The following is a 23775-nucleotide window of genomic DNA, read 5'->3' on the forward strand; positions in this document are numbered from 1 at the left end:
ATTGTTAAAGGTATCCATATTAATAAAGATACTTTATTTTTAAACATTTTAAAATTAAATAACCCATGACCACAGTCTCATTGCTCAAACAGAAAAAAACTGAAAGACTCCACAGCCATCTGCTCAGGCCTTTGCTTTTTTCCCCCTAGTTTCATATGCTTTATTTTCTTTTCAGTTTTTTAAATTGAAGGAAGATTCATTAAGTTCTATAGTGCTTTACAATTTTCAAAAATTTCATGCAGTTTCTTATAATCCCATAATAACATTTTTCTCTCTACTGCTATATTGCCCCATCACTAGTTTTTCTATATTTATGTCTGCTTCTTTTCTGTTTTATTGACTAGTTTGTTGTATATTTTAGATTCTATATATAAATGATATCACACAATATTTGTCTTTCTCTGACATTTCGCTTAGTATAACGACCCCCAAGTTCATCCTTGTTGCTGCAAATGGCAAAATGTCATTCTTTTTTAAGGCTGAGTAATATTCCATCGTGTGGCAGGAGAAATATCAATAACCTCAGATATGTAGATGACACCATCCTTATGGCAGAAACTGAAGAGGAACTGAAGAGGCTCTTTTTTTTTTGAAGATCCTCTTGATGAAAGTGAAAGAGGAGAGTGAAAAAGCTGGCTTAAAACTCAATATTCAAAACACCAGGATCATGGCCTCCGGTTCCATCACTTCATGGCAAATAGATGGGGAAACAGCGGAAATAATGACAGATTTTATTTTCTTAGTCTCCAAATTCACTGCAGATGGTGACTGCAGCCATGAAATTAAAAAATGCTTGCTTGGAAGAAAAGCTATGACCAACCTAGACAGCATATTATAAGGCAGAGACATTACTTTGCCAACAAAGGTCCATCTAGTCAAGGCTATGGTTTTTCCAGTAGTCATGTATGGATGTGAGAGATGGACCATAAAGAAAGCTGAGCAGCGAAGACTTTATGCTTTTGATCTGTGGTGTTGGAGAATACTTTTGAGAGTCCCCTTGGACTGCAAGGAGATCCAACCAGTCAATCCTAAAGGAAATCAGTCCTGAATATTCATTGGAAGGACTGATGCTGAAGCTGAAGCTCCAATCCTTTGGCCACCTGATGCGAAGAACTGACTCATTGGAAAAGATCCTGATGTTAACATTGATTGAAGGCGGGATCATTGAAGGCGAGAGAAGGGATGACAAGAGGCTGAGACGGTTGGATGGCATCACTGACTGGATGGACATGAGTTTGAGCAATTTCTGGGAGTTGGTGATGGACAGGGAAGCCTGGCGTGCTGCAGTTTCCATGGAGTCGCAGAGTCTGATATGACTGAGCGACTGAACTGAATTGGCAAATTGCAGTCCAAATGGATGGAGATACGGTATATGTGTAAATTACATAGCAATTTTCTAAGACCTGGAATGAAGAGAAAGAATGTGAAATATTACATTTATAATTTTATATTAATTACATGTTGAAGTGGTAATGTTGGTTATACTGAATTAAATAAAATAAACTTTAAATGGAACGCGCCGTGATTGAAATGTGAGCTTGTGGCGCGGGCCACACCTCTTCCCGCCCTCGTAGTCGGGAGAGCTGCCGCCAAGATCCGGATGTGGATCGCTCCCCGGCCCGCGTTGCGCTCCTCGCCTCTTCCCCACCCCGCGCGCGTGCGCACTCCCGTAAGGCTCGCCTCCGTACTCTGGGCTCCCTGTTCCCACAAAGCCCGGCCGGAGCCGAGGCCCCGGCGCCCTCCCGGACGCTGGGGTTGGCCTGGCCCGCCATGCGTTGGGGGCTGCGCCCTTGCGGCCCGGGGGCAGCGGCCCTGGCCGCGGCCTGGAATTTGTGGGTGCCACCCCGCCTTCCTTGTCGACCTCGCTGGCGAGGGACAACTGGGAGCCTTTTGGTGCGGTCAGTCACCGGGGCCAGTAACCAGCCGCAGAACTCGAGTAATGGCAGCTATCGGGACACGGTGTTGCTGCCGCAGACCAGCTTCCCCATGAAGCTGCTGGGCCGCCAGCAGCCCGACACGGAGCTGGAGATCCAGCAGGTACGGGCGGGCCTGTGCTCCTCGGGGGCCGGGAGCGGGGCCTCGGGAGGGGTCACGGGCCCTCCCTGGAGCCACGCCTGGGCCACCCACATCCAGGGCAGGGCAGGGCAAGGCAGGCCCGGCCGCAGGCTCCAGGCCCTCTTGGGCCAGAGGTGTTGCGATCAGATCAGTGGGAATCATGCACTTCCCACAGGTTGTACTGGGTGAAAACACAGGTGCAGAAACCTCTAGACAAGTCCACTAGAGGTGGCGGGTTCCAGACCGGAGTGCTAACCCGGGTCTCCCGCGTTGTAGGCAGAGCCACCCACCTACCGTCTGAGCCACCAGGGAAGTCCAACGGTGAAAACAGCTATGCTCAGATAGCATGGATGGAATACAAATGCCAGTTTTAGCTTATACCAAACTAGTCGAATTTGGGCTCTTTTCCAGTGATTTTGTTTAAAGTAAATTAACATGTACACATATAAATAATGAGATCCTGAGAAGAAGTTGAAGTTCACTTTTATGGTATCAATAGGTCCTTAGTTGGAAGGTGGCTTGTTTGAAGGGTCAAGTAGCTGTGGTTACTTGATCTCAGTCCTCTTCCTCACCTGTGCTTCTGTCTCCTGTATTAAACTGAACTTTCTAAGGCCAGAAATTCACTTGTTTTAATTCTAGGGTCTTTAAAAATCCCTGATATTTTGGATATATGCGATTCATGGGGTCTCCAAGAGTCGGACACGACTGAGCGACTGAACTGAACTGAACTGAACTGAAATATGCTTAGCTTAAATATTATTATGACAGCTGTCAGAGTTCTAGACTCATAAGCCTGTTTTGGCCATCTAGTTTTTTAAGTGTTCCATCCAGTACCTTCTGTATTTCTGGAATTGTGACAGTTTCAGATATCTTCTTGTGTAATCTTCACACCAGCTTGGTGGGTTGAATATTATTAATTTTTTTTTTTTTTAAATGAGGGAATAGGCCTACAAAGGCAAAATGACTTGGCCAACGTCACACAGAAGATGAGGGAAGTGGAGTGGGATTGCAATCAGTGTTTTTCCAGACTGAGAGTAGCAAGTGTTGAGGCCAGAGCATAGCAGGAATAAGATATGAGAGAAAGTGTGTGTGTGTGTGTGTGTGGTGGGGGATCTACAAGTCCTTCAACATGGAGTGGAGGGGGATGGAGTTCTGAGACAATGACCAAGAATTCTGTGGTACTAAACCCTTGTAGGGCTTCCCAGATGGTGCAGGGGTGAAGAATTGCTTGCCAGTGCAGGAGACACACGTTCAATCCCTGGGTTGGGAAGATCCCCTCGAGGAGGGCATGGCAACGCACTGCAGTATTCTTGGCTAGACAGTCCCATGGACAGAGGAGCCTCGCAGGCTACACCCCATGGGGTTGCAATGAGTCCGACATGACTGAGAGACTAAGCACAAACCTTTTAGGGTCCTGTACACCTTCATACAGAGCTTAGACTTTAAACTGAAGTCTGCAGGGTAACTGTTGAAAAGTTTTAAAAGATAAGTACTCAGATGTGTATTTTATTTATTTTTTATGTTATTAGAAGGGGTGAAGTTTTTTTTTTTAATAAAACATTCTTAAACTTATTTTCTAATTGGAAGATGTGCATTTTAGAAAACTCACCTTGTGTTTTAGAGTTGAAGATACTGGAATGTGATAGGAAATAAACTGGTGCTTAGTGTTATTTATGGCAAGATTAAAGTGTATGTGTTTATGTGATGTGCAGACATTATTGTTCTTTTTAAATAGAAATGTGGATTTTCAGAACTTTATTCATGGCAAAGAGAAAGAAAAGTGAAGACTGAATTTTGTCTTCATGATGGACCTCCTTATGCAAATGGTGACCCTCATGTTGGACATGCTTTAAATAAGGTAATTTATAATTTTGGTTATAAGATGTGAGGGAAAATCTTTATTTAAATACACTTTGGAAAAGAGTATATTCTAACGTTACAGCAATTATGTAAATTTGCATTGACATAAACTAAAATGTCTTAATAGAAAGCAGCAATGAACAGTTTTAGTACTATGTGAAAAATAACATCACTGGTATTTGCTTTGAACTTATTTTATGTTAATAAGTATCATATTATTCAATAAATAATTAATGATCATCTGTTATGTGCCAGATATTGTCTAGACTCTGGGGATAGCAGTGAACAAAATAAGGATAAGTCCTGTCTTCATGGAGCTTGTGATCTAAACAGGAAGGCACAGAAGGATAAGTAAAATGTTTAATATGGTAGGTAGTTGCTAGAGACTGAATATTTGTCTCCCTCCCCCTGCAAATCATATGTTGAAACCTAATCTCTAACGGTGTGTGGAGGTGGGGCCTTTGAGAGATGATTAGGTCAGAGAGCTCCCTTGTCCCCGTATGCTATGTGAGGTTACAGTGGGGGAAAATGGGGGTCTATGAACCAGAAAGTGGCCCTTACCAGATACTGAATTTGCCAGCCCCTTGATCTTGGACTCCACAGCCTGTAGAATAGTGAGAAAGACATTTCTCCTATTTATGCTACCCCATTTATGCTAATTCTCAGACACTCTGCTGATGTCCAAGAATTGCTTGGTTGTATGTGTGGGAACCCCCCCCCCGCCCCCCCACCACACACACAATCACACATACAGACAGACGTATACACACACATAGAAATTCTTCTCAACCCAGACTGACTAAGAGATAGTAATAATAAGTACTTTAAAAGAAAATAAAAGAAAGGGAAAACTAATAGGGCAGGTCAGTTGGGCAAAGTGCAGTTTTACTAAATTGATCTGGGATGCCCCCTTCACTGAAAAGATGACATTCCTGTAAGGTCCTCAAGGAAGCAGGGGGGTAAGCTGTGGGGTATTTGGGGTAAGTATAGCTAAGTGAAAGAGGAGAGTGAAAAAGCTGGCTTAAAACTCAGCGTTCAAAAAAACTAAGATCGTGGCATCAGGTCCCATCACTTCATGGCAAATAGAAGGGGAAAAAATGGAAATAGTGGCAGACTTTATTATCTTGGGCTCCAAAATCACGGTGGATGGTGACTGCAGCCATGAAATCAAAAGATGCTTGCTCCTTGGAAGAAAAGCTATGATCAGCATATTAAAAATCAGAGACATCAATTTGCTGATAAAGGCCCATATAGTCAAAGGTATAGTTTTTCCAGTAGTCATGTGCAGATGTGAGCGCCAAAGAATTAATGCTTTCGAGCTGTGTTGCTGGAGAAAACTCTTGAGAGACCCTTGGACAGCAAGGAGATCAAACCATTTAATCCTAAAGGAAATCAATGCTGAATATTAATTGAAGGACAGGTGCTGAAGCTGAAGCCTCAATACATTGGCCATGATGTGACAAGCCGACTCATTGGAAAAGACACTGATGCTGGGAAAGATTGAGGGTAGGAAGAGAAGGGGCAACAGAAGATGAGATGATTGGATGGCATCACTGACTCAGATTGAGCAAACTCCGTGAGATAGTGAAAGACAAGGAAGCCTGGCGTGCTGCAGTCTGTGCGGTTGCAAAGAGTCAGACACAGCTTCATGACTGAACAACAATGGCAATAGCTAAGTGCTTCCCATTTGGTTCAAGTGGTAAAAAATCTGCCTGCTAATTCAGGAGACACAGCAGACACAGGTTAGATCCCTGGGTCGGGAAGATCCCCTGGAGTAAGAAATGACAACCCACTGCATTTGTGTGTGTGCTGAGCATACACACACAGTGCCAAGTACAAAGACTTGAGGTGAATTTTCTTGGTGTGTTTGAGGAGGATAAAATGAGGTTTTGGTATCAGGGTGATGCTGGCCTTCCAGAATGAAGGCTTCCTGCCCTCATCACTGTTTTGGTTTCTATTGCTATAATTTTTTTTTTTGCCAATTGCAAAATTTCAGAGAGGTTGAATCATAACAAATTCTTCTATGTCTGGCTTCTTTTACTTGTGCAGTGTTTGATATTCATACATGCTGTTATGATGTCAATAGTTGATTCCTTTTTAGTTGTCAATAATTGTAGAGAAGCATTCCATTGAGAGAGTGTACCACAATTTATTTACTATTTTTTTCAGTCCTTTATTTTTATGTGTACTTTAATGGGAAGTTTGGAGAGGGCATGACCTTGGACATATGTCTATTTTCACCACCAGAAATCTGGTCACTGAACAAGTCAGTATTGCCATTAGAGCAGAATTATATTATAATATGTATTACATATTGTATTAGACCTTCCATGGCGGCTCAGACAGTAAAAAGTCTGCCTGCAATTCAGGAGACCTGTGTTCGATCCCTGGGTTGGGAGGATCCCCTGGAGAAGGGCATGGCAACGCACTCCAGTTTTCTTGCCTGGAGAATCCCCATAGACAGGGGAGCCTGCTGGGCTACAGTCCACAGGGTCGCTGAGAGTCAGACATGACTGAACGACCAACAGTTTCTTTTACATTTACTTTTGTTCATTGTAGTAGACCATTTAATTGTATTGAAAACTTCTAAAACTTTTGAGATGTTGCACATATTGCACATTCCTTGGTATGAAGTTTGTTTGCTTCCACAGAGGCCAAATCATGCTGCTTGATAGTTCATTTTCAAATTATTAGGCATATTACATCAGATGGTTAAAAAAAGCATTTATTTCTTTTCATGGATAGAACTGAAGTGCTTTTTTTTTTTTTTAAGTACACACTATTTGAAAGCAATTTCTTTAAAATTTTGTTTTAGTTAGAGTTTATATTTGAAGTAATTATAGATTCAAGTGCATTTGTTAACAAAAAAATAGAGAGGATTCCGTATACATTTTACCCAATTTCCCCAGTGGTAAAATCCTGCAAAACTGCAGTACTATATCATAACCAGAATGTTACATTGATACATTCAAGATACCAAACATTTCCATCAAGAATCCCTCATGATGCTCTTTTATAGCTATATTTATTTCCCTCTTTTCCCACCATCTCCTTAACTGTTCTCTACATCTATATTTTTGTCATTTCAAGAATGCCATATAAATGTAATCATACAGTTTTGGGGGATTCACTTTTTTCACTCAGTGGTATATATTGTATATTTACATCTCAATTTGGACTAGCCAATTTTGATGTTTATTACTGCTGGTGGCTAGTAAGGACTGTATGAGATATCACAGTCTAGAGCATATGTGCATGCTTTCCTTTATTCAGTTAAGTACTTATAGAATAGGGTGTGTATGCTTAGTCGCTTAGTCGTGTTCGATTCTTGCGACCCTGTAGACTGTAGCCCGCCAGACTCTTCTGTCTATGAGATTCTCCAGGCAAGAATACTGGAGTGGGTTGCCACTTCCTTCTCCAGGGGATCTTCCCGACCCAGGAATCGAACCCAGGTCTCTGCATTGCAGGCGGATTCTTTACCGACTGAGCTACAAATAGTGGCAGTCACCATTCTAAATGCTGGGAGTTTACAGCTGAAGACAGATGGGAGCTCTGATTTCAAAGAGTTTATATTTTCCAGGAAGGGACAGATAAATAAATAAAACAACTTCAAATAGGGATAAATAGAAAGGATGTTATTTATATTGATTGATGTAAGTAATATACATAACAAAGAGTGTACAAATCTTAAGTATGTATCAGTTGATGAATGTTTTTGTTATATGACTACCCCCAGATTGCAAGGCCCCCTGCCCTTTGGTAAGAAGTCTGAAGGAGTTTTACATAGAAGTTGTGAGAGGAATGTGTATTATCTTTTCTACTTTTGAGAGACATGGAAGGGAAGATATATTTTTCTGGACTATTGCATTATTTAATTTTGGGAAGAAGGAATTGAGCCTGGAGCCAAATCTGTCCTTTGCCTTTGAGCCTCCATTTTTCAGTGGGTATATATATTTTTTCAAATTTGCTGCCCACTAGCATCTTAAGACGGAGAAGGCAATGGCAACCCACTCCAGTACTCTTGCCTGGAAAATCCCATGGATGGAGGGGCCTGGTAGGCTGCAGTCCATGGGGTCGCTAGGAGTCGGATACAACTGATCGACTTCACTTTCACTTTTCACTTTCATGCATTGGAGAAGGAAATGGCAACCCACTCCAGTGTTCTTGCCTGGAGAATCCCAGGGATGGGGGAGCCTGGTGGGCTGCCGTCTATGGGGTCGCACAGAGTCGGATACGACTGAAGCGACTTAGCAGCAGCAGTATCTTAAGATGAGCTAGGAAACAGTTACAGAACTTTACTAAGAGATCTACTGTGTTATTTAGGGTTTTAGTAGTAATAGAGTTAAGCATAATATTTCATACTCTAAGGGCATTATAAATTCTGCCTTGATTCTGTAATATTTATGAGCTAAATATACATAATATTATATATAATATTGGATTATTCACATAAATAATTTTTTTCCATGAGAGTAAAGCAAATTGTAATTTTTTACTCTGATTTTTAGGAAGTTCAGATTATTTCTTAAAATGGTAGTGTGGATTGCTTATTTGCATACTCCAACTTAAAAAAAATTAGTAATCTTGGATATAATGTTTTTCACTTTGAAATCTTTTGTAATTTGATTCTTCCTGGGGGAGTTAATGACATTTTAAAAATCAGATGTTTGTTATGCTTGTATTTATGTAGAACATAAGTTGGTAGATTTAATAGATAATTCTATATAAATCCTTTAAAGTTGGATTTTATTAGTGTTTTAAAATGATACTAAGAGAACATAAGTTGTAGGCCACATGCTTTTTGTATGAATGATGATTATCATTTCATCTTTGCAGATTTTGAAAGACATAGCCAATCGATACCATATGATGAGGGGTTCCAAAATACATTTTGTTCCAGGCTGGGATTGTCATGGGTTACCCATTGAAATGAAAGTATTATCAGAACTTGGTGGAAAAGCTCAGAATCTTTCAGCTATGGAAATTAGAGAGAAAGGTAAGTTATCTCTATTTCTGTTTCAAAATGTTATTTGTAAACCATAGTTCCTTGGAAAAGTCAGGACTTTATCAAAGACACTTGTTGCTTTTTGTTTTTTGCTATTGTTTTTTCAGTTATAATGAGATCAGTTGGAAACCACTGTGTCAGAGAAAATTCAGATTTTCTGTAATTGACTTTTGTGAGAACTTATGTTCACAAATGAAGGAAAGTTTTGTGAGCACGTCCAAGTACATGTTTCAATTCTTTGGTCCTCACATTTTGTTGAAATTATTATTTTCATTATTGTTTTTATTTACTTTCTTGGCTAGAACCTATTGACCTATACCTAAACCAAAAGTAAATTTTAAATTAAAATTTTTTTAGAAGTCTCTTTTTCGGTCCTTTCCTTCAATAGAATGAGTCAAGGAGGACTCGTCTGTTCTTATCTGTTAAACTATTATATAATTGGATATGAGTTTGAAGATCTCATACTTCGTTGTGAAACAGTATGATTGGTTACACTAATTAATTTTGTGTCTGTGTATATAATGAAATAATTATTCTCTGACCTTTTCTTAAATTATGAAGTAAGAGTAACTTTTCCAGTTTGTTTTTTTTAAATGTAAGATCATTTTATGATCTCTGAATAATGGAAGAGACAAAATTTTATGATTTTTGTATATTTTTTTTATAATTTTTAAAAATTTTGAAATTTTAGTTAATTTTAGAATTTGTTGTAAGTATCTGCTGAATACTTTTAACTTTGAGGATAACTTTACTTTCAAACATTTTTATAGTCTAAATTTTGTGTAATACCTGCATTTAGAGAGATACATGCTAAGCTGTATTCAAGAATTTTAACTCATTTTCAAATTGTGTGTGATGCTTGCATTTAGAGATATACATGCTAAACTGTGTTCAAGAATTTTAACTCATTTTCAAAAGGCTTTTTGTTTATTGATTTTAGCTAGATCATTCGCCAAAGCAGCAATTGAGAAACAGAAATTGTCATTTATTCGCTGGGGAATAATGGCAGATTGGAATAATTGCTACTATACTTTTGATGGGAGATATGAGGCCAAGCAGTTGAGAATTTTCTACCAAATGTATGATAAGGTAATAAAGTTTTTTTTTTTTCCCTTTGAGTATGTGGAATTACATGTTACAGAATTCCAGCTTTCATATATCTTTGTCTTTTATAGGGCTTGATTTATCGATCTTACAAACCTGTGTTTTGGTCTCCTTCATCAAGGTATTTATGTGTTTTGGGTAGCTAAAGTGGAGAATTTTGTGGGACGTCCAAATATTTATGTTTAATGTTTTTAAACCTTAGGACTGCTTTGGCTGAAGCAGAACTTGAATATAATCCGGAGCACATCAGTCGCTCAGTATATGTAAAATTCCCTCTCCTGAAACCTTCTCCTAAGTTGACATCTCTTCTAGGTAAGATTTATCCATTGTTTGAGTTTATTAAACTTAAGGAATTAAAACATTTGATTTGCTAGCATATATGAAATTTTATTTTCACAGATGGTTCATCTCCTGTTAGTTTTTTAGTCTGGACCACACAGCCTTGGACAATTCCAGCCAATCAAGCTGTTTGTTACATGCCAGAATCAAAGTAGGTATATTACAGCAATTTTTGTTTTGTCCACAAATAGGATCAATTCCATTTTTTAGCATTATTTTGATTTTATTGCATCCTCATTATCCTCTTAAAATTAGTGAATTATCACTTAGTTTTTATGTTCATATAGATTTTATTAAGCTTTAGAGAATCCTACTTAAGACCTTATTTTCCAGCTTCTTTGGAAAAGAAAACAGAAATGTAAGGAATGAAGTCCTTTGAAAATAGTACTTTTTTTACCTTAAAGTTAGTTTTTCTGAAGTGATTTGGAACGTTTAAAATGTTATCTGTGGTTTTTCCTTTTTCGTTGTTAGCAGCTTACTCCTCAATTTTATTTTAGGTATGCTGTTGTGAAGTGTTCCTCATCTGGAGACTTGTACATTCTAGGTGCAGATAAAGTAACATCTGTTGCTTCTACTTTGGGAACAACATTTGAAGTTATTTCAACATTTTCAGGTGAGGATTTACAGATATTCTAACAGTCAAAGTCTCTAAAATACTGGGTTGATCTGAGTTCAGTACCTTGCTGAACATTGCTCATTGTGAATAAAACAAATATGGCTTCTACCTTTCTAGAATATATTTTATATAGATCAAACTGAAGGAGAATATACATTAAACATGATAGGAGCATAGAAAATACGAACATTGACAAAGTCACTATAGTTGAAAAAAATATTTTTGACAAATATCCAGTGGAAAATTAGAAAAATGTCCTCTATACAATGTAAAATGTGCAAATTTTCCTTTAAATTTTTATTCAAAAGTAAATTACTGAAAATTATTTTTATCTGATTTGATCAAAAGAGCTAGGAAGGAAATAAATCCATTTATTTTGGGGTATATGATTTTAATAAGGAAACTGAATAAATTCTGAAAGTTATTTCCAAGATAGCATTTCTGTCAAAAGAATCCTTAGTAAGCTATAATTTGGGACTCCTAAAGTAGTGGCTGATTTTGAAATATAACTATGGAAATCTAAGGAAGTTTAAAATAACCTTTGATCTTTAGGGATGGTATATCTTTGAGTTTCTTATGAAAGAAAAAAGATCACAAGTTCAGTTCAGTTCAGTTCAGTCGCTCAGTCGTGTCCAACTCTTTGCAACCCCATGAATCGCAGCACGCCAGGCCTCCCTGTCCATCGCCAACTCCCGGAGTTTACTCAGACTCACGTCCATTGAGTCAGTGATGCCATCCAGCCATCTCATCCTTTGTCGTCCCCTTCTCCTGCTCCCAGTCCCTCCCAGCGTGAGAGTCTTTTCCAATGAGTCAACTCTTCACATGAGGTGGCCAAAGTACTGGAGTTTCCGCTTTAGCATCATTCCTTCCAAAGAACACCCAGGGCTGATCTCCTTCAGAATGGACTGGTTGGATCTCCTTGCAGTCCAAGGGACTCTCTAAAGTCTTCTCCAACACCACAGTTCAAAAGCATCTATTCTTTGGCGCTCAGCCTTCTTCACAGTCCAACTCTCACATCCATACCTGACCACAGGAAAAACCAAAAATGGAAAAATTGTCCAGCTGAATAGAGAAGACCTCAAAAGTTCAGATATAAGCCAGTTAGAGGTTTAAACAGTCTTAACAAAAATCAAAAAGTTTTTAATGTCAAAGGCATAAAAGAAGCTGCAGAATGTTTAGTATTTAATACCATTTGTATCTTATTGGTACATTCAGTAAGTTAGAGGTAAGTTAGAGGATCTGGTATATTCTTTAGTCCATACCCTTCACTCACCTCTTTTTTTTTAAAAATTGATATATAGCATTGTATTAGTTTTAGGCATTTGGTATAATGATTTAATATTTGTATGCATTGTGAGATGATCATCATAATAAATCTAGTTAACATCATCATCACACATAGTTACAAAGTCTTTTTCCTTGTGATGAGAACTTCTAAGGTCTATTCTCTTCAGTTCAATCACTCAGTCATGTCCGACTCTTTGCGACCCCATAGACTGCAGCACGCCAGGCTTCCCTGTCCATCACTAACTCCCAGAGTTTACTCAGACTCATGTCCATTGAGTCGGTGATGCCATCCAACATCTCATCTTCTGTCGTCCCCTTCTCCTGCCTTTAATCTTTCCCAGCATCAGGGTCTTTTCAGATGAGTCAGTTCTTCGCATCAGGTGGCCTAAGTATTGGAGTTTCAGCTTCAGCAGCAGCCCTTCCGATAAATATTCAGGACTGATTTCTTTAGGATGGACTGGTTGGATCTCCTTGCTGTCCAAGGGACTCTCAAGAATCTTCTCCAACACCACAGTTCAAAAGCATCAATTCTTTGGTGCTCAGCTTTCTTTGTAGTCCAACCTTCATATCCATACATGACTATTGGAAAAACCATAGCTTTGACTAGATGGGTCTTGTTGGCAAAGTAATTTCTTGCTTTTTAATATGTTGTCTAGGTTGGTCATAACTTTCCTTCCAAGGAGCAAGCACCTTTTCATTTCATGGCTGCAGTCACCACCTGCAGTGATTTTGGAGCTCCCCAAAATAAAGTCTGTCACTGTTAACTTTGTGTCTCCATCTGTTTGCCATGAAGTGATGGGACCAGGTGCCATGATCTTAGTTTTCTGAATGTTGAGTTTTAAGCCACCTTTTTCACTCTCCTCTTTTACTTTCATCAAGAGGCTTTTTAAGAGGCTCTGTTCTCTTGGCAGCTTTCAGATAGACAATATAGTATTATTAATCACAGCCCACCTCTTTTTTAAGTGCAGAAGATAGTAATAGACTTCACTGACATTTTAGATGTTGTTACAGAAGTTGAATGGCATGCTCAAAAGGTTTGTGAAAGTATAAGGTTAAATTTAAAGATCCTTTTTCTAGACTGCTTAACTGTTTCAAATTATCACTTTGTAGAGAATTGATGGATTGCCATTTTGAGCCACCGTGTTTCAGAGCAATTTGTATACTTTTAATTTTTGGCTGAATAACCTAAGAACAGCTGGCTTTCTATTTACTAAAGTAGTAGGAATGTTGAACAGCTAAAATGGAACATTTTCTTTGGTATAGATTTTCTTTCCAGAAAGAAATGTAAATTGTTTCTTATTAATTATCTGGGGATCTTTGTTGGGAGGTGAGGAAGAGTATTAAGTATTATAAGCACTAAGTATTGGGGCTAAAGGAAAGTTCATAGATGAAATTTACTTTGCTCCAAAACTGTGGTTTCCATACTAAAAATGTGTAAAGAGTACAGCACAAGGTTGTAGAGACTGGTATTACTTGTCAATCTGATTTTGAGAAAAGGAATCGAAACACAAACTAAAGAGTTGATTTCTCTAAAAATCAGTGCTGACCGTTGTCTCTTTTAACAGCATTAAAATTTTCACGGAAAAGAATGCATCCTAAAGTAATTTTCCTAGTAATTCAGGTATTTCCTGGTTATAAAATGCCAAGTCAGCCAAGTGAGACAGCAAGAAAGGCTTGTGATTTTCTTCAGAAAAGGGAATTTTGTCAGGATTTTATAAGGAAATGTCAGTTTTTCTCACACCTCTTACCCATAGTGCTGTTTTAAGTAAAATGAAATCAGCAAAAGAGCTGTCTTTTCTATGCAGTGTCCAAAGTTAAAAGATTTGTGTTCTTCTGGTGGTATGACTAGGCAGTGTAGTTTTTATTGCTCTATGGCTAGAAAAAAGGATCATAGAAATGGAGAAATTTATAAAGGCAGTTTTTTTTTTAAGTTAAATATCATTTAGCTTGGAAAGATGAAGAATGATTTGTGGGGAATATCTGAGGCATAAGGGGGCCATTGACCATTCTTCAGTTATTAATGTTAAAGACTAGATAGAATAAACAGACCTATTTAGTATGTTGGGTAACTGGATGGGTAGAACCAGCAAATCATTTTAAAGCTTGAAACTGTTTATTTTTAGAATGTATGAAAGAAAGATTAGTTTGTAGAGCTCAACTCAAGAGGCAGTAAAGTTGGGAAACAGTAATGGTGTAGAGGGCTTCCCTGGTGCCTCAGTGGTAAAGAATCCACCTGCAGTGCAGGAGATGCAGGATCAGGAAGATCCCCTGGAGAAGAAAATGGCAACCTACTCCAGTATTCTTGCCTGGGAAATCCCATGGACAGAGGAGCCTGGAAGGCTATAGTCCATGGGTTTATAAAGAGTCAGACATGACTTAGTGATTACATGATAACAACAATGACAGAAAACTTCATAGATGATGGGTATGGTATATTATTAAAGGGAGCCAGAGTTACGTAGAATATAGGAGCGAGACTTCCTTTGAACTTGAATTCAGTCATTTGTTAGCCATGTTACCTCAGACAAATTGCTTATATTTTCTTGTTTTCTGATTTGTAAATTGGAGATAATGTTAGCTGTTTTGTACTATTATGAAGATGAGGTCAGAGTTTATGTTGAGTCCAGTATACGGTGGGTACCCAGTAACTGTCAGGTATTATTTATCAGATCTTACCTTTTCAGGGTAACATTATGAAAAGCAACAGCAAGGAGTTCCCATAGAGATAGTATTAGAACCTGCTGGTCGTTGACCCATTGATCTAGAATTTTTTTGTCCTCTGTTCTAAAAGGCATATAACTGTACATAAATTAGAGAAATGTTCTTGGGTTCATTTGATTATCTATTTAATTTTAATAATTACCAATACTTTAAAGCATTTACAGTGCAGCAAATATTGTGATACTTTACCCAAAATGCTTAACATGCATCAACCAGTTTATCCTCACAGCAGACCTGTGAGATACGAACTGTAATTACTTACAGTTTATAGATTCCTGAAAGTCACAGAACAAGTAAAAGGGAAAGCCAGAATTTGAGCCCAGCCTTGTCTCAGATTTTGCTCTTCTCAGCCTGATGTCTGTTGCTTTCCTTAAAGAGGTAGAAGAATCGCCATATAAAACAACTCTCAGTTGTGGTTTTCTTTCCCCATAGGTGTGGACTTGGAAAATGGTTCTTGTGCTCATCCTTTAATTTCTGAGAGGGAGTCTCCTCTTTTACCTGCCAATCATGTGACCATGACGAAAGGAACCGGGCTGGTTCACACAGCCCCGGCTCATGGTATGGAAGATTACAGTGTAGCTGCTCAACACAACTTGTCCACGGTACTGCTCCTCTTTTTTCCTTTTTAATAATTGCTTTTGTAGAGTTGAAGTGATAAACCCTAACATCTTTACTTTTTGATAATAAACGATAATTTTTGTCTTCATGGTTAAGTTGTGAAATGCTTTTGTGCAATAAACCTCATTAGCTCATACTAATTAAGAATCATTTCCTAGAATCAGCACAGAATTGGCACAGAGTTGAAATTGAAGAATACATAGCAAATAGGGGCATTTTTTCCCCAAGTACTAAGTCACATAGACAAATTACTTTCAAGCCCTGAAAAATGGCAAGTGGGTTTTGCTTATGTGCATGTGTGCTTAAGTCGCTCAGTCATGTTCAACTCTTTGCAACCCTGGGGACTGTAGCCCACCAGGCTCCTCTGTCCATGGCATTTCGAAGGCAAGAATACTGGAGTGGGTTGCCATTTCCTGCTCCAGGGGATCTTTCCTGACCCAGGGATCAAACCCACATCGCCTGTGTCTCTTGGATTTGCAGGTGGATGCTTTACCACTGAGCCACCTGGGATACCGGATAGTTCCAAAGAGCCATTTTTTTCAGACTAAACCATCCTCTCAAAATTTATATTACACATGAGTTACTTAGCAAGTTTTTCTATTTAGTTAAAGACAAGTCTCAAAGTCATCACAGTGTATATACACTGCCACAGATCTGTAAGTTAACAGAAGTTTTTATTATATCTTGTTACTTTTTATTATTAAATTTTAGGTATGTGCTTTCGTAATACAGTTTGCCTTTTTGGTGATTTAAGTGTTTAAATTCACAAATTCTGATTGACTAAGAAGTGATACCTAAATTTTCAGTACAGTGAAAGACTAGACTATAATGAGATGTTTTATACATTATATATTGTTTTGCCAGATATTGTCATAAGATAGAAAGTCTTGATGCTTTAATTGTTCAGAACACCTCTTTGTAGGATTGTTTAGTGAATGAAGATGGAGTTTTCACAGATGCTGCGGGTCCTGAACTTCAAAACAAAGCTGTTCTTAAAGAGGGAACAGATGCAGGTGAGTCCTGTATATGTTGAGATTGTGGTTTTTTTTCTTTTTTATGTTGATATTGTAAATTTGCATTTTCTGAGAAGCAGCCAGCAGTAATCTTTGCTGAGAGTTCTCTCATCTTGCACTTTCAACAGAAGCAAAAAGCTGAAATTGCATTTTATTTTGCCACGTGGTTTAACATGGAGTTTGGCACTTTTTCATCTTTCACTTTGAATTGCCCTACTTGTTTAATCACATCAGGGCGATCAGCAGGGAGTGGTGTTACCTTAGAACAGTAGAGATAGTCATCAGCAGTGTGAGTTTTGTGGAAGGATGAAGTCAGCCTTGGGGCTGGATGTTGACTGAATCAAACACTCTCACTCCTCTAGAAACTCATATCACTGACCTACACTATGAACACCTTTCTTTGCCCACACCACGACTAAGGCCAATTAGATCTGGTGTATTAATTCTCCTAGGCTCTTGTCACAAACTACTATAAGTTTGGTGGCTTAGAACAACAGAAACTTATTCTCTCACAGTTCTGGAGGCGAGAAGTCTGAAGTCAAGGTGTCAGCCAGGCTCTGCTCCCTCTGAAAGCTCTGTGAAAAAGTCCTTCTTTCCCTCTGCCTAGCTTCTGTTGGCTCTGGTAATCCTGGGTTTTCCTTGGTTTATAGCTGTATCACTCCAGTCTGCCTCCATTGTCCCCTGTCATTTGCTCTGTGTGTCTCTTCTCTGTGTATTCTTTCTTCTTCTTACAAGGACACCAGGTGTTGGAATTAGGGCCCACTCTAATCCAGTGTGGGTGGTTTAGTCACTTAGCTGTGTCGGACTCTTTGTGACCCCATGGACTGCAGCTCTCCAGGCTCTTCTGTCCATGGGGTTTTCCAGGCAAGAATACTGGAGTGGGTTGCCATTTCCTTCTCCAGGGCATCTTCCTGACCCAGTGATTGAACTCACATCTCCTGTGTCTCCTGCATCACAGGCAGATTGTTTACCCACTGAGCTATCAGGGAGGTCCAGTGTGACCCCATCTTAGTTGCAGACTGCATCTGCTAAGTCACTTCAGTCGTGTCCAACTCTGTGCGACCCCATGGACTGCAGCCTACCAGGCTCCTCCATCCATGGGATATTCCAGGCAAGAGTCCTAGAGTGGGGTGCCATTGCCTTTTCTGAGACTGCATCTACAAAGGCCCTATTTCCAAATAAGGTCACAGTCACAGGTCGTAGGGGCAAGGACTTAGGGGACAAAATTCAAGCCAGTATACCTGGTTTCTTTGGATTACCTGGAGGCCATTTGAAGATTCATAGTATGAGAGACTGTGACTCTGGATTTGAGATGTGGAGTTCTAGGTGTGTTCTGTCATCTTTGAGAAGAGCCCATGGGAATGGCATACTTTGGAGTCTGCTTAAGGTTTTACAGTTTCTGCTTTTTTTGTCTGGAGATTACCAGATTATGCCTTTGCTCCCTGGTAGATGGCTACTATTCCTGTCACCTGTTGGCCCAGATTTTGTACTCCCTGGAAGTTTAGAGAGTTATTAGGGTTTTCATAGTACTTTTTCATTGTGTCTAATGTAAGTTGTTTTTTGTTTTTTAAGTTATAATGATGCTTCAGGCTGCAAACAATTTGTTGAAAGAAGAAAAATTGGTACACAGCTATCCCTATGACTGGAGAACTAAGAAACCAGTAGTTATTCGTGCCAGCAAGCAGTGGTTTGTAAATATCACGGATATTAAGACTACAGCCAAGGTATAAAGGGCATCCTGCTGTAAGGGTTGGGTTTATGTTTCCCTCATTCATCCCTTTCCCAGGATGAAAGGTTTATCTGTGAGGTTGGGGTAGGCTTTTGAGGGTAGAAGGAATTAAGGCTATTATTAATTGGTTTCATAAAATTGTGGAATTTTAGATCTGGAGGGACCTTGGGTTTCTCCATTCCGTCATGACACACATGTGGAAACTCATGCTTAAAGAGGTTAATTAGTTTGCTCTAATTTCCTGCCCAGTGTGAAAGTAGCATAGAATTATGACTTGAGTTCAGCAAATTGTTTAAACTCTCAGAACCTCAGTTTCCTCATCTGTATAAAGGTGATAATAATGCCTACCTCATGAGATACGTGAATAAGAGTTCCCAGAACAGTGTCTGGCACATAATAGGCATTCACCAAAACTCTTTTAAAACCCTTTGCTTCCATAAAATTGAAATCACAGTTCATTTGAAAAGCTATTACTTTGAGCTAACAAATACTTTATAGCTGGCATTTTAAATATTAATGTATATTTGAGCTCTTTCATTCAATACATAGATGTATGTGTGTGTGTGTGTGTGTGTGTATCTCATGAATAACTTGATTCTATTAAATGAAAGAGCTCAAATAACATATTTTGCTTTTGTTTTTCAAATATATATTTGTTGACCATGCTGAGTATACAGATACTTTGCTTTACAGCTTGCATATAGCATTACTGTTATTAGTTGGTTCATTTGTTGGCCTGGCAGTTTGGGGCCCTTGCCAAAGCTATGGAGGCAGTTAATACTTTCTATATTCATGTAGATTGGAGAGCTGTGCTATGGCTGTTTCTTTGCTTTGTTCTGTTTTTTTTACATTTCTCTATAAAGCCTGTTTTTCTTACCTGTAAATGTAGTTTGTGACTTTCAGCTCTGCATAGATTTTTGTTGCAGAACATCCAAATCTGATGCTGATGCAGTACGCTGAAGACAAGTTTGTTTTCTTAACTTCCTTATGGAAAATTTTTAGTTACTCTTTGCAGAAATAGAGAAAATAATATACTGCCATGTTTCCATCACCCAACTTCAACAATAATCAACTTTTTGCCAATTTTATTTTTAGCTACATCCCTATTCATTATCTACACTTCCTACCCATTGGATTATTTTAAAGCAACTTTTAGGTATTATGTTTTCCATAAATATTTCATCATACATATCTGACATTTAAAATTAAAACATAATTTTCATACTGTTATTACCACCTTAAAAAATAATAGTTATTCCTTAACTAAATCAAATATCCAGTCAGTATCCACATTTCTTCAAATTTTAATCAAAATAAATTGCAAATATTGCCGTTCTACCTGTAGGTGGTGCTTACAAAGGCTTTGGGGAGGGGATTTCTGGTCAGATAAGCAAGGAAGCTGTTTAATCATGCTCTGAAAATATAAAAATTCTCTCTCTTTTTTTTAAAAAAATGTATAGAGAGACTTCTTTGTTGAGACTTTTTGAAATGAAGTTTATCATGTTTTCACTTGTGGATATTTTTAAACATTTTGCTATACAATTCTTTTCTTGGTAACTGATAAATGAAATCAAATGCCAGTAGTTTACAGCTTTTTGGGGGGAGGTGGAGGGAAGGAGAGTTCTTGAGACAGTAAGTAAATAAGTAACTTATTTTGAGAAAGTGTTTTCTATGTTGTAAACTGTACTACATAAAATTAGGTTGTATTTCAGTATCCTTGTTTGTCAACCTAAGATAGCTTATTTCTTGAACATTTAAAAAAGAAACCTGGAAATCGAGTTTGAATTGAGTTTAACTGAAGTTTAATAATGTGTAGTACTTCTATTAAACCTGTTATTACCAATTTTGATTTAGGAGTGTTTGGAAATTAGTATAAAATCGCTTGTCACTTCTTCAAAGGTGGAGTCTGCTCTAGATGTTATTTATTAGATCCTTTGTGGCCCTGTTTTAATATCGCCTTGTTTGCTCTGAAATCTATGGTTTTTTTTGAGATTAGTTTCTCTTTGGCAGGGAGAGGGGGCATGTAAATGCCTATAAACTTCCAAAATAAGGAACTGTATCAGGATAAAGAATGGGAGTTCTAGAAAATTTGTTCTGCTTTCTCTCACTGAACTTGATTTGTGAATCAATTGCAGGAATTGTTGAAAAAAGTGAAATTTATTCCTGGATCAGCATTGAATGCCATGGTTGAAATGATGGACAGGCGGCCATACTGGTGCATATCAAGGCAAAGAGTTTGGGGTGTTCCGATTCCTGCGTTTCACCATAAGACAAAAGATGAAGTCTTGATCAACAGGTAGAACTCTTTCAGAATTTTTCAGCATTTTAAACTGAGTTGTATTTTCTTCAAAAATGGAAAAATAGTGGACTATGGAAAACTCTTGATATATGTTAAATAAAATAATCTAAAATAACTTATCTTTTTTAGGGAAGTAAAATATAAATTTCAAAAAGATCCTTTCAGATGGGTGAAGTTGTAACAAATACTGGATTATTTTCAGTATTGATAACTCAGAAGTAAAGGCATTGACTTTTTTCCTTTGAGAATTCATTATTCCTGACTGTGTGCCTAGCACTGTGTTGGAGGAAGGTGTCAGGAACCCAAAGTGAGCAGATTGAGTGGCCCAGTATGTAATTTTGATTTAGGAATCAGTGTCCGTCTTTCACTCTGAGTCTGCTTTTTCTCTCAGTAGAAATGGTGTTAGGTAATTGTACAGATAATTTAAAATTTAAGAAACTATAATGTAGTTGAATGCACTAGTTATTTCTTCTTTTTTTGCTTAATTTCTTTTTTTAATTTGGAAAGATAATACGTGAACCTAGTAAACAATTCAGAGTAGAAGAGCTTATACGATAAAAAGGTTTTTTTGCTGGTCATACACTAGACCCTTTTTTGAGGCAATAGACAAGACTGACATGGTCCCTGCTCTTATTGTGGTAATAACCTAGCTAGTTTATCTTCTGGCAAATTAGGGTGGCTTTCAGGATTGTTACTGTTATTAAGAGATGTGGAAAGGGGAATATTAATCATTTCTTTTGGGAATATATCCTGAATTTTCATTTTTTTGGAAGTAATTTTGTTTCAGATTTTTTTTTACTAAGTTATTCTGTAATATGAACAAAGAGTTTGACTACATTTTGGGAAGTATTTTCACATTTTATCAGTTGAGGATCCAGTGAGGATTTTGAGGGCATGGAGGCAGCAAGTAATGGAGAATTCAGGAGACAGCAGAGGGGAATGTGCCGTGCTTTGGGATTCAACATCATTTTTGTAAAAAGGTTGTGCTTTTCATTGACTACATTATTAGTATGCTGTACGTGGTGTTTTTATGAATATATATATTTTAGTTTTTTTTTTAATTGTCTATCCCAGTGTTTCGTTTTAAATTACCTTTCACTGCATGTTAGGTAGTTCTGAGTATCCTTGGTGTGAAGGTTCCTTTTCACTTTGAAATATTCTTGTGTCACGACTTCAGGGAAAATCTGACACCTTCTGGCAACATGGCTCAGAGAGAACTAAAGGATTTGCTTTGAACCCAAAATAGTTTGTTTGCTTCCTTTGTAGAGGATATGGCATTTGAGAAAGGCCTTGAGAATTGGGCAGGAAATGGGGGAAAGCACTTAGCAAGTAGTGGTATTAGAAGCTGAGGAGCCAGAGTGGCAAAAACATAGCACGTGCAGGACTGTAACGGGGCCGCGGGGAGTCGGTGAGGGGAGCAGAGAGGTAGACACCCGAGAAAGCTTGACTGGGGCAAACTGAAGCGAGTCTTGAATACCAGGCTAAGGAGTTTAAACTTTTAAGTAGGAGTGAGGAGTACGAGTGTGTTTTAGAAAAAGAAGCTAGAAGTTAGAGATCAGGAAGTGATTGTAAGGTTATTACAGTTTGGAGCTAAGACTCTTTGACCCAAATATTGTTGCTTATATTTTTAAAATCTAGAGCTTGATCACATAAAAACTAGTATCTTATTTTCCCTACTGAGAATTAAAGTTGAGATAAATTTACACAAGTATTGCTTAAATTCCTTACCAGGGAGTTTTCCTTGAAGGAAATGTTTATAAAAACACTGTGATTGTTCCTCACTCTTTTCTGCACTTAGAGAGCAAGATTTTTAGGAAGTTTCCCTGAAGTGATTGAAGTGTACCAGTTGTACATATTAGTAAGTAGAGCAAGCTGGTTTATTTGACCATTATTTAATCACTACAACAAAATGGTACCTAGGTCAATTGGTCAGTGACGTAGGTGAAATAAATGTGAGCTTTGTCAGAAAAAAACAAGCAGATTTTCTTTAGGTATAATTTGTGTTTTATTTTCAGTCAGTATGTTTACATGGTGAGTAACAGATTCTTTTCTCTGCATGGAGCTTTGTGTTGCTTGCGTGGTGTAGTTGATTTCTGATTTTGAAGTCGCAGAGATATACAGAACATTGGCCTACAGAAATGACAGACAGACTTAGTCACATTGTCTGTCAATTCATAGGTCATTTTCCTGTACACCATTTCTGAATAATAACTCTAATCTTCTTCCATTTTTGGTCCTTTAAGTGACGTAAGAGTTGATTTTTTTTTAAATGGATATTAATTCTTAATTATTTGTCAGTTTTTAAAGACTGCATGAAAGGATGTCTGTGTTTTTTCCTGAATCAAGTGAGAATCAGGTGACCATGTTTTTTTGGTCTTCCTTGAATATGCCTTTACACTGCAGTGAGTTGGCAGCCATCAAAAGTAACAGCATCTCCACTGGAAATTGACGCACAGTCCACATGGAGTTGCTGTTACAATCGATGACGCCATTAAAAACATCAGAAGGTTCCCTCCGCTTTGCAGGATGAAAGTATAAATTATCTCTTACGTAGTTTCACAGAAGAAAATCTTGATTTATTCTTTTCTACAGAAGTTGAGAGACTGGTAGATATGAAACTTTGATGTTTAATTTTTATTTTGAATTAATGTTCTCATTTGTACTTTATATTCGTATTTGTATCTTCTCAAGAAATAATTCCACTTTTGACTTCAGTATCATTGATCATTTATCTTAATCTGTGATATAACATCTTTATAATTTAGGTGGAAATCTATTACTAATTAGTAAAGACAATAACTCTTTAGCATAATAAAGATAAATATAGAAACTAGGAAGGAAAAAAGTTATTAAATTTCTTTCATTTCAGAACATTTAAGTGTTAATGCAATAGTTAACATGCATTTAGGAAACTTAGCCCCTGATTTACAGAAATATGAGAAATTTCATTAGAAACATGCAAGGAATTTCAAATTTGAGTGTTAGATTTAGCTACCTCAAATTTTTGCTCATGTTAATAATAATGACTTATTTATGAAAAAGTTCAATAGTATTCATCAAGTAAAACTTTCTCCAAAATTGTTTCCTGTCATCTTCAAAATATAGGATTAAATTAAAAACAGACACCAC

At 37.8% G+C, this 23775-nt stretch overlaps 1 protein-coding gene across 1 annotated transcript in view; it reads left to right on the forward strand.

Annotated features, from left to right (window-relative positions):
• Positions 1 to 1654: 1654 nt before the first annotated feature.
• Positions 1655 to 23775, forward strand: part of IARS2 (isoleucyl-tRNA synthetase 2, mitochondrial) — a 44299-nt gene continuing 22178 nt past the window's right edge. Inside the window, exons 1-12 of the mRNA XM_055581926.1 lie at positions 1655 to 2037; positions 3791 to 3913; positions 8752 to 8911; positions 9861 to 10009; positions 10096 to 10145; positions 10227 to 10336; positions 10424 to 10514; positions 10861 to 10976; positions 15420 to 15589; positions 16528 to 16618; positions 18191 to 18342; positions 20483 to 20643. Of these exons, the coding sequence (XP_055437901.1) occupies positions 1771 to 2037; positions 3791 to 3913; positions 8752 to 8911; positions 9861 to 10009; positions 10096 to 10145; positions 10227 to 10336; positions 10424 to 10514; positions 10861 to 10976; positions 15420 to 15589; positions 16528 to 16618; positions 18191 to 18342; positions 20483 to 20643 (1640 nt within the window). The 5' untranslated portion in view covers positions 1655 to 1770. The remainder of the gene's footprint in view (positions 2038 to 3790; positions 3914 to 8751; positions 8912 to 9860; positions 10010 to 10095; positions 10146 to 10226; positions 10337 to 10423; positions 10515 to 10860; positions 10977 to 15419; positions 15590 to 16527; positions 16619 to 18190; positions 18343 to 20482; positions 20644 to 23775) is intronic.

This window comes from Bubalus kerabau, chromosome 5 (genome assembly GCF_029407905.1).
Source record: "Bubalus kerabau isolate K-KA32 ecotype Philippines breed swamp buffalo chromosome 5, PCC_UOA_SB_1v2, whole genome shotgun sequence".
In the NCBI taxonomy this organism is placed as follows: Eukaryota; Metazoa; Chordata; class Mammalia; order Artiodactyla; family Bovidae; genus Bubalus; species Bubalus kerabau.